At 41.3% G+C, this 16,910-nt stretch overlaps 1 protein-coding gene across 2 annotated transcripts in view; it reads left to right on the plus strand.

The window, feature by feature from the left end:
* Positions 1-16,910, plus strand: part of cdh6 (cadherin 6) — a 123,524-nt gene that overhangs the window by 68,725 nt on the left and 37,889 nt on the right. For both annotated transcript variants that reach the window (XM_084369693.1, XM_084369694.1), the window contains exons 5-7: positions 4,494-4,667; positions 13,620-13,807; positions 16,347-16,597. In XM_084369693.1, the coding sequence (XP_084225819.1) occupies positions 4,494-4,667; positions 13,620-13,807; positions 16,347-16,597 (613 nt within the window). The remainder of the gene's footprint in view (positions 1-4,493; positions 4,668-13,619; positions 13,808-16,346; positions 16,598-16,910) is intronic.

Here is a 16,910-nt window from a genome sequence, read left to right on the forward strand (position 1 = left end):
CCTATCACTACGCCCAAATGTTTCAACTGTCCCTCACACAGCTGGATGTTTACAAAGAATTCGTGGAAGGTGGTTTCTCAGTTCAAATGGGCTCCACCAATCCCTTTGGCTGAATCCCTGTTGACCAGGCCATAGAAGAAATGGTGAACAAAGATACCCAGACAGCTGGAGGGACAAAGGGATTCAGCTTGAATCCAGGAGCTTTGACCAAATATTACATAACAGCTGAGTACAGAAGTGTGTTCCTCAGGCAGCTGAGAGACTTGATAGGTCAAGGCAGTTCCAAGCTACCCCATCCAGATCTACAGGGTCCAAGGATCAAAAGAGATGAAGAGGATGTCAAGTCTCTCATTGACCTTATGGAGAATAACTGGCTCAATCCTATGGCCCCCAATGGCATTGATCTGGTTGGCCTCTCCACTGGCTCCATTGCTCCACCTGATGTGACCAGAGATCTCTTGAGAGCCCCTGAGATAGGCGAAGAGGCCTACCAGGTATTCAGACAAACAAGACTAGAAGAGGACCCACCATCTTTTAAATTCCTTGACAAGATGATGAAACAAGGCCTGAATACATTCTCCAATATCAACACAAAACGATCGCATTGAAAGAAAGGTCAGGATGTTGTTCTAAAGGCTGATAGAAACCTGTTCAGTCACATGATCCTTGTGGCTGAAAGCAGAAAGGTCAATATGAGGGATGTTCTTGCTCACCCACTTGGCCCGTTGCCATGGGCACTGGCAAATGCTGATGGGAGTTTACAAATAACCAACAAGGCTGCACTTTCCAGAGAACTTGAAAAGAATGTGTCTCCAACAGACACACAACACATCCCAACCCCATCTACATGCATCATTGATGGGATGAGCCGTGTTCAAAAAATTAATGGTGAGAACAGAACCTTTGCGCAGGTGGCCAAGTCACCAAGTTTGATGAGGCTCCTCCAGGAAGGCGCACAAAGTGAGAGAATTGATTACTTTTATCAAAGATGCTGAACGAGTAAACCGGGATGCAGACACCACTTTCCAGCATAAGAACCTTGTTGGTGGACACTACATAAGGCAGTGGCGGAAATTCCTTTTTCAGTTCCTCCAATAAGAGCAGTCTGATCACATTTCTGGTGGAGTAGTGGAAACACCCACTGTACAGATAATTGCTGCATAGCAAAGACCTGTACATAACCTGTGAGGAATCCTGTTACAAGCTGACAAAGGAGAAGTATGAGGAAGTAGCAAAGTTGCACTCAATGCATGAGAAAGCTGATACACGTTTGCTATTGCACGCATTGCATGCATCTAATGCAGGCCCAAAGGCAGTTGTAATCACGGCTGAAGACACTGATGTTATGGTGCTCTGCTTTGCCTTGCAGAAAAACATCACCTGTCCCATCCATCAGAAATGTGGGACACCGAACCGCACACATTTTCTTGACATCACTAAACTAGTAAGCGCAATTGGATGCAGCGTGTGTGACAGCCTAATTGGCTGACACGCCTTCACAGGCTGTGACGCGGTCAATGCATTCACCGGTCGAGGGAAGCTGAATGCTCTGAAGATGTTAAGAAAGGACCCCTCCTCCCAGGAATGTTTTAGGCAACTGGGGAAGTCATGGAATCTAACTGACGATCTATTCCAGAAAATTGAGCAGTTTACCTGTTGCATGTACATAGCTAATAGCAGCACATGTGAAGTAAATGAACTGCGCCACCAGCTGTTCTGCACCAAAAGGGGGGAAATTGAGTCCAGCCAGCTGCCACCATGTAGAGACTGTCTTTACATGCATGTTGAACAGGCAAACTATCAGGCAGCAATCTGGAACTGCTGTCTACAAGCTTCTCCTGTGGTGTCAAGTCCTACTGTGCATGGATGGACTGACAATGATGGCAAGCTGGCCATTCACTTGATGCGTTCCCCACCTGCACCAGATGTGGTCTTGGAGCTGCTATCATGCAAGTGTGTACGTTTGTGCGAACTGCCAGATTGCACGTGCCTGTCAAATGGACTATCCAGCACAGACATGTGTAGGTTGCAGACCTGCAGCAACCAAAACTTGGGGAGTCAGATGAAGAAAATGATGACCAGTTTGAGTGATGAGTCATGTTGATGTGCTGAAGGCTAATTATTTTTATTATTATTATTATTGTTATTATTATTTGTTATCTTATCTCAGTTTGTATTATTGCCATTGTATGTTGTTGTTGGCACAGTACCTTTAAGGGCCTCGCAAAATTTTAAGTAAGGGGCAAATAAACCTTTTGGCTTCTTGATTCTTGACAGTGTTATGTTATTCATGGTTTTTTACAGTTGTTTCCTCACTGTGATATAAATGATTATCCTATATTGTCATTGACCTGAACAAATGCTGAAAATCACCCCCTCAGAATGAAATAATATGGATAAATCATACATTTCCTGAATCCTCAGAGTCATGGCAGTATTCCAGTTTTTGTGTTTTGTGTTTCTTGATGCCACAGGACTAAAAGAAAACATAATTTAGGCGGAAATTGAAAAAAAAAAAGAAAATTAAAAGTTTGAAGAGCTCCAGTGTCCACTGTACTTGACACACATATTCACAAAAGGGCATGAAAGCTCTGAGTATCCCCATAACAATGGTACCAAACACAATAATATAAAACATTGGAAAAAGTCCTGAAAATGAGCCAATACCAAGATACGCACCAGTGTCTAAAAGGCATTTTTTCAAGGGGAGGGTAACTTCCACAGCTGATAATACTAATTTAGTTGTGACTCAGCAAAGGTTATCATACCAAAATGTTCACTACAGACATGTATCTTTTTAAAAACGATGAGTAACCTTTGCCACCTTGGGTAGTACCGACATCCTGTCTGGCCCATGGACTATCACAACCTAAATTAAGCAGGATCGAGCTAACTGTATCTCATGTACTGTTAGATTGCTGAGTTTAAATTCCACTTCTCTCTTACACTCTCTTATCAGTTGCACTTTTGGATCTCACTCCTTCATATTCATTTTTATCAGATGAAATATAACAGATTGTCTATGGAGAAAATTTTCCAATTTTATATGGCAAGCAGGACTGGGATGCTCTTTCTTGTTTTAGCTCAGTATCGAATTTTTAGCTAATACAGTTGTTTCTATCAACATCAACAAGTGGAAAGAACATGTGATGAAAAGTAATTACACACTTTATGCACCTTTGCCCTGCATAGTAATGTTCTCGCTACACTGAAAAAAAAGGCTTGTGGTAAAATGTGCTATTATAAATTAAAACCATGGCTCAACCCATTCTTTATCTTACTGCATGTACTTTGTGAAGTTGGCCATCCATTTGATAATCAGTGCAATAATCTCCCACTCTCTGCTCATCTGTTTATATCTGTTTAGAGAAGTCAGGGCCATGGCCAGATTACTGGATTATTGATTAATTATGGATTAAGTAGCAATGATAGGCCATGTTCTCTGGGTGCTGACAGGAAGTGAGATAAGAGCAACAAGAGCTAATGGAAATGAAGGAAATCGTGAAACAAATTTTTCTGGTACGACCGATATCAGCCTCATGTTTTTGCATTAACATTGTAAATACTATTAAAGATGAATGCTTTTAATGTGAAGTAGCAGCAGTAGGTATGTTCATTCAGTATGTTCTGTTTTTTATTAATATAAAGTTACTGCTAACTCTGCTGTGAGTTAACAGCACACAGCGAGGTTGATATCAATGACAAACTTATTCTGTCAATCCACTGTACCTGTGAAGGCAATCTGAGATGATTTGGTTATTAGAGGGGGTTTTACTTAAAAGGGAGGTGTAAGTAAACATGCTTGCAAGGTACTGGTTTGTCCTCTGTCTCATCTTTGTTAACATTAAGTCTGATTGTTAACATAACAGACTATTGTAATGCCCTTTATGTTGATGTTAGCCAGGATTCCCTCTCTCGCTTGCAGTTGGTGCAAAATGCTGCAGCTCGTCTTTTAACTGGAACACGCAAGCGAGAACACATCTCACCCATGCTGGCCTCCCTTCACTGGCTTCCTGTACGTTTTAGGATTTATTTTAAAATTGTATTGTTTGCCTACAAAGCACTAAACGGGCTAGCTCCAACCTACCTTACAGACCTTTTAAAACCTTATGTCCCGTCAAGGTCACTCAGGTTTGCCTGCTGATCTTGGTTGTCCCTAGGTCAAAGCTGAAGCACAGCGGAGATCTGATTTTGCATCTGTGGCCCCCAAACTCTGGAACGAGCTGCCTCTAGATGTTAGGTTGGCCCCCACACTGCCTGTTTTTATATCTCGCCTCAAAACTCATTTTTATTCCTTGGCTTTTAATTCAGTATGAGAGTGGCCTCTGTCTGTCCTTGTCTTTGTCTTAACTGGTCTTTGTGTTTTTACTGTCAGCCACTTCAGTTTTATTGTGCAGCACTTTGGTCAGCTGTTGTTTTTAAATGTGCTTTATAAATACATTTTGATTGATTGATTGATTGATTAAACAAAGGCATGTGTTATTTTTGTTCAGGTGTCATCCATACAGCCTTGGGTCCTGGTGACATGGACCGCGAGCAGAGGGAGCACTACCAGGTGGTTATCGAAGCTAAAGATATGGCCGGACAGAGAGGAGGACTCACTGGAACCACTGTGGTTAACATAAGCCTCACTGATGTCAACGACAACCCTCCCCGCTTCACTCAGAGTAAGATCACAGCACTGAAGCAGGACAAATGATGAAACACCAAATCACACGTTCACACTAATTATACAGTTCACAAGCAGAAGAAGGAAGGATAACAGTTGTGTTACTCCATATTTTGTTTGAGCAATTTACTCACCAGAATCAAAACCTTGTAACATGCTGTTAACTTTAAAATGAACAAACAGACTAAATGTGGAAACAGAAGTCACAGTCTCCCTGATGCTATGTTTGAGTTCTCTTTGAACATGCTTGAGCTCTGCTCGGTCCCTTGACCCTTTTTTTCTCATTGAGTAGGGCCTTTAGGTCACTGGTAACCCAGGGTTTGTTGTTGGGGTAGCAGCGGACCTCTTTAGTGGGGATGGAGTTGTCCATGCAGAAGCCAGTGTATTCTGAGATGGCCATCAATATCCTCACCTTGTGGTTTGTACAGGGCATCCCAGTCAGTGGCTTCCAGGGCCCCCTGCAGTGATTCCATGGCCTCGGGAGACCATTTCCTCACAGTCCTCACTGTCACTGGTTGCTGCTGAACCACAGGCTTGTATGATGGAGAGGGCAGGACGAGGTTGTTATCTGCTCATGTAGCACGTTTCCGTGAAACACATAATACTGAACTCTCTGTACTCCCTCTACGTCCTGGCGAGCGCTTCCAGTTCGTCCATTTTATTCGCCAGGGACCTTACATTTCCCGTAATAACTGCAGGGATGCAGGGTTTGAACTTCCTACTCTTCCTTCTCCGTTTAACATCTGCTCTGCAGCCTCGCCATCTCCTCCTTAGCTCCTCCGGTACTGTGGGTCTCTCCCCGGCTAAGAGGGTTGGGGGCCCTTAGGGCAATCAGCTGGTCGCGGTTGTTAACAATGCTGGCTATATTGCAGGCATGGCTTCCAGTCATCAGGAGAGACCCAAGTATGTAAAAAGGTAAACCAAGGTATCCAAACCGATGAAAAAGCATCTAGATGTGTGGGTAATGTATAAATCCACAGTGCAGTGTACAGGTACGAAAGAAAAACAAGCTTAAAACACAATAAAAACTAGGAAGTACCAGAAGCTGCTACAATAGGCTGCCACTAGCATGGCGCCATCTTGGGTTAAACAAGGAGGAAGAAAGCAGCTAATCTCTCTCTCGAACAAGCACAATTATTTGCTGCTGCAATCAAAGTTGTTGATGGTTCAGCTTTTTCAACTATGGACAACTACAGAAGACACACTGGGAAAAACAATGCAGGAACAGATTTTAGTGTTGTTTGAGTTGCCTGAATTATACATCACATCAACAGTAGTGAAGGAACAAACCAATGAATATAATCAGTAATTGAGCAACATTTTCAAAGTGCATTTATCCACTCTGGACCAACAAACAATGTTTATTAAGGTAGCAAAATCTGCCATATTAAATGTGTTGTATAGCTAACCAATACCTTTATTTTAAGCCACAACCTTCCCTGTTTAGCTGCATGATGAGATTATAGAATGTACTGTAGATAGCAGCCTGTTGTGCATGGCACAGACAAGGGCTGCAACATATGGTTGAAAATTGCGATTATTTTGACAGATAGTGACACTATTCATGATCGTTTTTGAAACACAATTTTCATTTTCACTGACAAGATTTTAAATCCTGATGATGTAACATTTGTTGGTGTCTGTAGCAAACAAATACGTTTAATTACATCTGGAGAACAAGATTTGTGGACCAGGACATATCTGAAGCAATGCTAATTCAAGATGCAAGCCCTCACTGTCAGAAAGAACCTCAAGGGTTAGGATAGGAATTAGTGAATGTTGCCAACCTCTACTCTGTCAAGAACTCCAAAATCCTTCAACCATTACTAGCTGTTATAATATTGGTTGTAGTTATTAAATTAATTATTAATTACAAACAGTTTAGTACCTTTTCTGAGACTGATTTGGTGAATTGGCTCTTTTCCCTTCTTCAAGGGTGGTGCCCTGAGGTGATCTAATGTAAATTGGATCTTATTAATCATAATTAATAATTATCCCTGATAAATTGTTAATCATTATTGATAGCCAAATTTAACCCAAAACTCCCTGTTACTGTTGCATGAAGCACTACATAATGGTGCCTTGTGTGATGTGAGCACAACAATGTTGATCTTTTTAAAGTCCAGCCCTTTCTGCTGGAGGAATGAAACACTTCTCTGGAAAATGATTTCACCAGCTGTGTGTGTCTAGGGGAATTAGTCCAAGTGACATTAATTCTTCCCGAAAGCCTTCTTAATTAAACATATGAATCCATAATCACAGGCACTGTCTCACTGTTAACATGTGGGATTTGTACCAAGAGGCACAAACTCTCAAGACTCCTGCTATAGTGTGTTAGAGAGAGACAGGCTATGGATTGAACAACAGCTATTAATATTTAGAGGTGGGAAACACAGGGTACCTCACGATACGATGTGCGATACATGGCCCAAGATAGATTTTATCACGATACAGTGATATATTGCAAGACAATCATTTAAGTATATCACAATATTTTTCCAACTGAAGAATACAAAATGCCTGTTTAAAAAAAAAGTGCAGGATTTCTCTGTTTATTCACTGCAATTTGGTGTCAGTTTCACAGAATTTGACAAACTGAGATGAAGTGCATAAAGTCTTAGCATGGTGCATCTTTTACAAAACACACTGACTGACTTGTCATTGTCCACATCACAAAGACTGTCCAAACCATTAGAAAACAGCACAGTTCTGCAGCAGAACAAGTGTTTCAGTCTGTAAATTAAAGTACAGAACTATTGAACTACTATGAAAACATGTTAGTGTACATTTTTTCACCGCTGTAGGTTGAGTTACGTAAGCATTAGTCGCTTTTTCAATGAGGAGATCAGGGTGGTGGCATTGCATGTTTGAGCAGAAATCTGATACGAAATCAGGGAAAATGAGCAGCATCAGCAAACAAGATAAAAGTTTTCGTGACATTTTGCTCAGGTAAATATTGCTAACATTATTTATTTGTAAATGGTCTGCATTTATATAGCGCTTTTCCAGTCCTCTCGGACAGCTCAAAGCGCTTTACAACACATGCCACATTCACCCATTCACACACACATTCATACACTGATGCCGGAGGCTGCCATGCAAGGCGCCAGCTGCTCATCAGGAGCAATTTGGGGTTCAGTATCTTGCTCAAGGATACTTCGACATGTAACTAGGGGGAGCCGGGATTCGAACCAGTGACCTTCCGATTACTAGACGGACCCGCCCTGCCTCCTGAGCTGCAGCCGCCCTTTGTCTGTCATGTAAATTTACAAAGCAGCAAACACACACTTAGTGTACAGCAGCAAGGCTTCTTACAGCCAACATTAGCTTGTAGCCAAGAACATTTCTAGAAAAAAGGTGTTTGTTGTATGTTCAAAGCACTCCTGACAAAAAACACATACAGTTCAGGACAACTTCAGGCTACAGTACCAGGTAGGAGTAGGCAGTCAAGGTGGTCTTGAAGGCAAAGGATCAGAAAGCCAGCAGGTGGATATTCACACGTTGCACACACAATAGCAAATGTGGCAACACAGTGAGAGTCTCAGAGCCACACGGAAACTGACTGACATTCATTCTGTAGCGTCGTGGTGGAAAGGTTATGCCAGGCAGCCACAGGCAAAACAGTAACCAAGGATGCAGCAGAAAATCTCAAAGCCGGGGACAGAAGGCAGGTGCGTTTACCAGGTCGGCAACAGGAAGGCAGTCTGAGGAAAAGTGCTGGAGAATCTTGCATGAGTGACAAAACAATCTGGCAAAGAGTGTCTGTGTGGCTGGAGTAGATATACCGGGTTGATTGGTGAATAGTAGCAGCTGTGAGAGCAGGTGAGTGGAGTTGGATGATTAGGTGAGAATGGCTGGTGACAGGGCAAGCAGAAATGAGCAGATGACCAGTGATGCCAAACTGTGACACGCTGTTAAGCAAAGTAATACTACTTCTGCTCTAAAACAGAAGTAAGAACACAATTTTATGGAACGTGGAAATGCCCTAGTTCAGGCAAAGAATAATGTGAATTGTCTGACCAACAGTCCAAAATCCACAGCTGCTCATTATAAATTAAGGCATTGTGATTGGAAAATTGTCATAATTGTTGTTTTTTGTGTGATTAAAAAAAATATTAACTAATATTTTTTCAGCACTATGCTGGTTGAAAACATGTCATTTTGAACATTCTGGTAACTTCGTTATTGCAGAAGTTCAGTTACTTGAGCTTTTTTAATCCTCTATTAGAGTGTCTTAAGTCTTCACACTTTGATGTAAAATATCATGACTTTTGTTTTCCCCTTACCCGTGCGAGAGTATAAGAGGTTTGGGCTACAAATTCTGGCACTGATTCCCATGGCAACAGAACCGCTGTGGCCAGAGCTAATAATGAAATAAGAGACATCCAGAATATTTTTTTAATCAAAAATAGTGTTCAGAGTGAGAGCAGATTAGCCTGTCTAATTTTGCCATCTAATGTTCATGATTTTGACTTAATCTTACTAAATTGAACATAGTGTATAGCAAATTGCGGCCCTAATGTGAGCTTGCGCCACAGCTAGTGCAGATATATTGCTGCACAGACCATCATTAAAGGGGCATTTAACCAGCATTACCATGGGGATTATTTTGGTTTTGGTTGATTTGGTTACTCCAAACAAGCCGGCCCTCATAGTAAAATATTTAAGCTGAACTAGTAGTTCCGCTGACAGCATGTCCTTCGCATTATGCAGAAGGCAGAGCGCTGTCTTTGCGAACAGAAGTTGATGTTGAGTTATTTAAATGTCACTGTGAATAAAGACAGCATCAGGGCAAAGCAGGCAACTACCCCAACTTTTGGCAGGCAACTTTTAATCCTACATAGATAAAAAGCGCGTGATAAAAAAAGAAAATAGTTCACATAATATGTTGAATCGCTCTTAGTTGTGAAGACAGCAGTATTTCTTTTGCTATTACAGTGACTCAGCAGTTACATCCGTTAGAACTAGTTTGTGTGGTGGAGCTCAGAATTATTCAGCGCTAATCTTACTTTAGTACTGTAGATGCATTGTAACAGTTGTTTTTCAAACTTAGCAACAGCTGGTGCAGATGTGGCAGCTGTTCATCAAGAGACTGTACTGGCACATGGTAGCATTTGTGTGTTTTTCCATGAGCAGTGTTTGAGTGCCTGTAGCAGTGCAAAAGAAGCAAGTAAATTGCTGCTCTGTTGGCCTCAATCACATCACTCATTCTCTCATCTAATCCTCATGAATTGACATGAAAGCAGAGCTTCCCCTTCATTTTCTAGCTCTCTGGCCTTCTGTATCCATCTCTTTATCTTGTAATTGTTTTCCCCTCACCCTCTCCATCTCTGCCTCATTCAGTCATAGTGTGTGTATCAGAGTGTCAGTTTCTGCCTCCTCCTCTCGACCCAGCATTAACACCATTCACCCAGTTTCCTTTTGAAGTGCAGGGTGCAAAGGAAGATCACCCTAGGATCTGATGAACAGCTTGCATGTGGCATTATCATTCTGTTTAAGTCACCACACTTAACACACACACACACACACACACACACACACACACATGCTTGTATTTCTACCAATAGAAGGACAGTTTATCAATTATTATAATAAATATATAATATAAATGGTTCTCATAAAAGTACACACACACACACGTCAATTCATTTCACTTCACATCAGGACTCCAATTAATGTTGTCAGTGTAAGAGCCGAGAGGAAACAGTCTCCAACCAGCCAGAAAGAAAACTGAGTTGGGTTTTACCACTTGTTTGCTTTAGTGTTTTGGTTCTAGGTACATAACTAGACTACAAAAGTATTGTAAAGTAAAATTGCCTTCTATTGTTACATCGGTTGGTTTGGTTTGGTTTGGTTTGGTTTCTTTTGGGTGGGTTGCGTGGTTTGGTTTTGATTGGATTGGTTTGGGTTAGTTGGTTTGGTTTGGTTTGGTTTGGGTGGCTTGGTTTGGATTGGATTGGTTTGGTTTAGTTGGTTTGGATTGGTTTGGTTTAGTTGGTTTGGTTTGGTTTGGTTTGGTTTGGGTTGGGTGGCTTGGTTTGGATTGGTTTGGTTTAGTTGGTTTGGTTTGGTTTGGGTTGGTTGGTTTTGGCTGGTTGGTTTAGTTTGGTTTGGTTTTGTATGGGTTGGTTGGTTTGCGTTGGTTTGGTTTTGTTTAATTGGTTAGCTGGTATGGCATTGATTGGGTGGTTTAGTTTTGTTTCAGATCTGAAACTTTGTTCAGAAATTCACTATTCTAGCTCTTTTCTCACTGTTCACATAGTTGGAAACTGATACGAAAAGCACATAGCTGATTTATTGGCTGATACCACCCTGATGCCATTATTTGTAGACCGTCCTATTGGCGCTGATTAATTGGCCAAACCAATTGAAATTAGGGATGTGCACGGTTACTCGGATACTCGGGTACCCGAGTAGACAATCTGCTAATCGGTTACGAATTATTAACCGGTTAACCTAGGATTATTTCATTGTCGGCGATGCCGGGTGTATAGTCGCTCTGTTTCTCGTCTATTTCAGCCTTTACACCGACCCCACCGGTGTGTTTGTAACGTTAGCTTACCCAGAAGCCGAGCAGTCAAGCCTGTCCAATAGGGACCCGTGTGCCGTCACATGACGGGCTAAAATCCAATGGGAAAACATGATCTGCCAAAGATCGTTTATTTACATCAAGATGGTTGCTCTGTTGCCGTGTGTGATCACTACTATCAGGAAATCTCCCGTAAATCCTAATAAATAATGCGTAAATTAACATGTATGCAATATTTCGGGGTCCGCCTGCTATTCCGACATGTCTCTCTTTAGACATGCCGCTATTCCGACAAGTCTCCGACAATGGCAAAAAACAATGTCGAAATAGTGGGACGCTTGAAAAATAACTTTAATGCCGCTATTCCGACAATTACAGGTCACTGTCTAAATAGCGGCATGTCAGAATAGCAGCATGTAACCGCATTTGTAACCTTAAACTGGCTTACAACCACTCAACGAGTTCGATGCGAAACCACTTAAGGTTCAAGAAACACGAAAGCATAAGCACCGCTAATTACTGAAAAAAAAAAAAAAAAAAAATCCCGGGGTATAAATGCGCTCCGTCCAGAGGGGAAACTTTTTTTTCTTCCCAGTCATAAACTCATATGTGCATCTTAAACTCCAATCTACTCTTATTAACCACCTGATATTTTGTCTGACGACGCTGTGTGTCAGCAATGCGCTGTCTGATGGACAGAGTGCATTTATGAGTCATATATTTTATTACTCGGTTACTCGATTAGGACCAGGTTCGGGTACTCGGTTAGAAAATTACTCGAAATGCCCATCCCTAATTGAAATCAGTGATATCAGGGAGGTGAGGGAGATGTACAGAACCCAAAGGATACTTAAAGAAAACAGCAACCCCGGCCACAGTCTGTTCACCCTACTGCCATCTGGCAAAAATACATAAGTAACCACTGCCATACCACCAGACTACAGAGCAGATTTTTTCCTCAGGCGGTGAGACTCCTGAACTCATCCTCATCACTTCACCACAAAGTAAAGTATATCTTAGGAAATTCCTTAAAAGAATCATTAAATAATCTTGTATGTATCAATCTTGTAAAATTAATGTTGAATTTTGAAAACTGTATGTATGTATGTTATTATGGTAGTGAAATAATTCCTTATTAAATAAGATGGTGATGATAGCATCTGCAGTAGTGTTTCTCCCTCTCTGGGATAATGTATTTGTATTGTGTATACACATGAGCAACTCCACACACACAAACACACATAAATATACCAAAATAGTAGCAGGTACAGTACTGTCTAGCTGCCAGGGCAGAGTCTATGACCTTTGCTGTGTCACAGCATTATATAATTACACACGCAAATGGTTTATACACATCATAAGATCTCTGAGATGGAGCGTATGTACATACACACACACAAACACACGCACCCGCACCCACACACACACGAACACACACAAAGGTGTCCTGATGTGAAACTGCCTCAGGTCCATACAGGAGAGTGACTTCTAATTTGAATTAATTTAGTCATGCTTGGAACCCGTTTTCATTTAAGCCGTTTGTTTCACAATAGCGAGGGAAATTCTTAGCAATGGCCATCTCGTCTCTGCAACAAACTGATGGCAAAACACTGTGTTAGCACTTATTCCAGAGAACAAAAGGATACATCACACTCACAAAAAATACATTGAAGTGCTTTTTTTAATGATCGTCAGCAGTCTGGTGGTGAGACAGTGTTCCACCGCCTGGCTTCTTTTTTCTGGACTGAGAATGCCTCTTTTGTTCTTGCTGTCTACCTGTCTAACTTTCTTTATGAAGTTCTGAGACAACAGAAAGATGTTGTTTCTGCACTCAGCATTTATGCTGTCATATGATTTTATTCAGGGAGAGTCAAACTTTCTCCATGCCTTTGAGTTTAAGAGTTGCATCAATTTTCTATGACTGGTACTATTTACATCAAAAGAGTTAGACTACCTGCTCACACCGGGGATTCCTATTTCTGATTAATAGCAGTCAGTCAGTCTGTGCTTACTGACTCAGGTGATGTTCTGGCTTTATGATAAGTCTAGTTAAGTAAGTGTTATTTCTGCAGCTGTTATTCCCAGTAACAGTTTATTTGGGTCTCACCGAGCCACATTACACACTGCAGCAAAAGCAGAGGAGAAGAAGACTGCAAGCTAGTAACAACTGATGTAAACAATGAAAGATATTTTGATTTAAAAAGTTAACTTAAGGAAATTAATTCAACACTCTTGAGGACAAGCAATTTTGTTTGTTTACAAGAAATCTCCACAGTGCACCTTCAAGGCTGTATAAATGGATTTGTGAGTCAGTTGACTACCCATCCATATTGCTGCCTTCACAGTACTATTCATGGTTACATACATTAAAGCATCTTACCACATGCAGCTGACTGTTAGTTGTATTTCCTGTGTTTTCAGGTATTTACCAGTTCAGAGTTCCTGAGTCGTCCAAGTCTGGCGTTCCAGTTGGGAAAATTAAAGCCACTGACAGAGACATCGGGAAGAATGCTGAGATGTATTTCACCATTGTCAGCGGAGACGGCATGGACATGTTTGACATCTCCACTGACAAAGACACACAGGAGGGAGTCATCACTGTCAGCAAGGTGAGACAGTGAAGGACTACTAACTGTGGGCTCACAGTACTGATCACATTTATAAACTATTTGTGTAGCACTAATGTGAAGCCAGATACACAAACAAGAATAATTAAACACAGGTAAAGAAAGGTTCAAGAAGTAAATAAATGAATAAGAGTAAATTCCAGTTGCACATTGAATAGCACAGAATGAAATGCATAAGTCAAACTGCATCTATTGTAAATAATATGGAGTCTGTTGCTTGACGCCCACGTTTAAATGGAGCTGGATATTATTAATCTTGATATTTTTCTCACGGCACTGGTAAAATCAAATTAATTCTAAAGCAGTGATTCAGCAGATCCCACACTTTTTACTCATAAGGACCCTGCCCACGTAGTCTGTTTTACACATACTGTTAAATATGCAAAGCCTGGGCAGGCCTGACAGATGAAAGAAACCAAATTAAACTTATCATCTTTACCTGCTGCAAAGTCCTAGCCTTTGCAGCAGGCACTAATACACAGGACCGGAGCTTTTAATGCTGCTTGATTTAAGAAATTGATTTCCTCACAGGGTGTTTGATTACCAATGTACAATCACAATTGTTTTTTTAGAACTTAATTTGTTCCTCTTGTTGACACTACCTAAGAAAGTCTGCAAGCTTCAACAAAGAAGAAATGAAAGGTCAGCAGGATAGAGATGAAGAAATATCCTGCATTCCTTCAAGGGAGCCGAGGCAGGGCATGTAGAGCTGCACAGGCTTCTTTCTCCTTTGAAACAACGAGCATGCAGTACACAGAAATCCAATTTTCAATTAGGGTTTGAGGACCAAACAGTGCGAGGACCCTCTTGAAATGCACGTTATTATTAATAGGGCCCTAGAATCGATAACAGTGCAAGGACCCTCTTGAAATGCAAGGACTTATTAGTGCCTGAGCACCAAATGCTGCGAGAACCCTATTGTAATCCAAAGGGTTATTAGGACCCGAGCAGCGACCGTTGCGGTCACTACTCAAAAATAAATGAAACTTTGCACAAAATTCAAAAGTGGTGGAAATTTACGTATTTTATAGGTTTTGGTCATGGGCAGAGCAAAATGGCTCACAAGCACCCTTTAAAACAAGGCCCCTGGATGAATAGGATTAAGTCTGTAAAAAAGTAGTAACCAGAAGGGGTGGGGTTCTAATGCAATATTTTGTATAGAGGTAGCAAGTTTTCCAGAGAAATGTGTTTTTTGAGTTGTGAGTTCTTCCTTGATTTCCAGTTCATGAGAATAGTTTTATTGGTAATAGTTAGCGCTACGCGGAGAAATCAATTTTTGTTTTGTCTAGGTTAAGGGATGATATGTATTCCAGTAGGCAAAGTGAGGGGGATATAGGGATGTGGCAGCCCAGTAAGACTATCTAATGCTCAGCACAGAGCGTTGCTAGTTTCAGACTGACACAGTTGTCATTGTCACGCCCACGTTGTGTTAATAGAAGATGTACTTAGGCACATCTATGCGCCCCTGGGCGTGTTGGTCCTAAAGTGAGGTGCGGTCAGGTGCACTGATGGCGGATTGCTCCTGTCTCTTGTGGCAGCAGAAAGTGACAGTGGTACTGACCAACAAAAAGCAGGTCAAAAGTCAAAAGCACAGTCTGTTTCCTGCTATTTAAAGAGCACATTATTCAGATAGTAAGATGCACTTACACAGGCAGGTTCACACAGTGCAAACACACTTAAACATGTCCATGCACGCAGTAATGTCACCGTAACAAAAATCTTGGAACATTTTATCAGCTAAACTAAAAGCTGTATTAAAGTTTTAGCTTCTAAAATAAATATGTTTAGAAAGGATATCAGGACAGCTGCTTCACACCAAACTATGTTACTGTGTGAATCTGGACGGCGTGAGTGACCTTTCAATGAGTTAGGATTTTTAAATAATCAATGAAGTTCATCAGCTAGTACTCATGCGCAAATGTACATGTTAATGTAGAGATACCCATATCGTTTCTGCTGCTCGAGGATTGATGCAGGGAATGTCATTAATATAGTCCTCATTAAGGACGTGTTTCACCCCTCTCATCCCAACCTTTATTGATTAGGATGATCATTTTTATGACCCGTCCAGCATGAACCACAGACTGAGATCCGCGCACACAGATGGACGTGCAGCAGCGCTCCTCCTCCTCAGTTACCCACTGAGCACAGACACGTCCATGTCAACTAAACGTCTTTGCTGAGAAGAAGACATCCACTGAAGAGCCAGAATGAAAGTTTTTGCAATGTCTTTTATTAGATCTTTTTAACGTTCACTGTTGACATCCTAATGACATTCTTAAAGTTTTTGTGACGTCATTTTTGGACTTTATTAGTCAGACTATATGGTATTTCAAGTGGGATCCACTTGAAGTGGGGTTGCTGTTAAGCCTTATAAAGCCTTAAATTTGCTCGCCTCAATGAGAATTTAATTTTGCCAAGCAGTGCTAATGCTATATCTTTACCAAGATACTATTACCAACAAGAACAGTCCTATTAAATCCCTCCTGTGTTTCCTGTTTTTGTCTCTTTGCCTCTGCAGCCTTTGGATTATGAGAAGAAGCCGTCCTATACGGTAGAGATCCAGGTCCAGAACATCCAGGTGGATCCTCGCTTCATGTCTGCAGGCTCTAAAGACATGGCCACAGTTCGGATTGCGGTGGAGGACGTGGACGAGCCGCCACTGTTTGATAAAGCCAGCTATCTGATGGAGGTGAAGGAAGATGCTGCAGTGGGCGTGGCTGTGGGCTCAGTCAGCGCCATGGACCCCGATGGAGCTCGTAGCATTGTCAAGTAAGATAAAACCTCATTAAGATTCATTCATATGGACATTAGTCAAATTTCTACATTCCCTAGATCTCAGATTTACTGTTTTTATCACATAATCAGAAATGTTTTGACGTTCCCATGCCCAAGTCAGCAAAGTCTAGCAATTTGTGTAAAATCAACATTGGTAAAATCAAATTAATTCTAAAGCAGTGATTCAGCAGATCCCACACTTTTAACACACACACTTTTAACACACACACTAACCCTAACCCTTCTGTCGACTATATTTTGCACTTTTTTTCTGGTGGATTTACACAGCCTATTTTTTAAATCTAGA

The sequence above is a fragment of the Pagrus pagrus genome, assembly GCF_965226575.1.
Source record: "Pagrus pagrus genome assembly, chromosome: 12".
NCBI lineage: Eukaryota > Metazoa > Chordata > Actinopteri > Spariformes > Sparidae > Pagrus > Pagrus pagrus.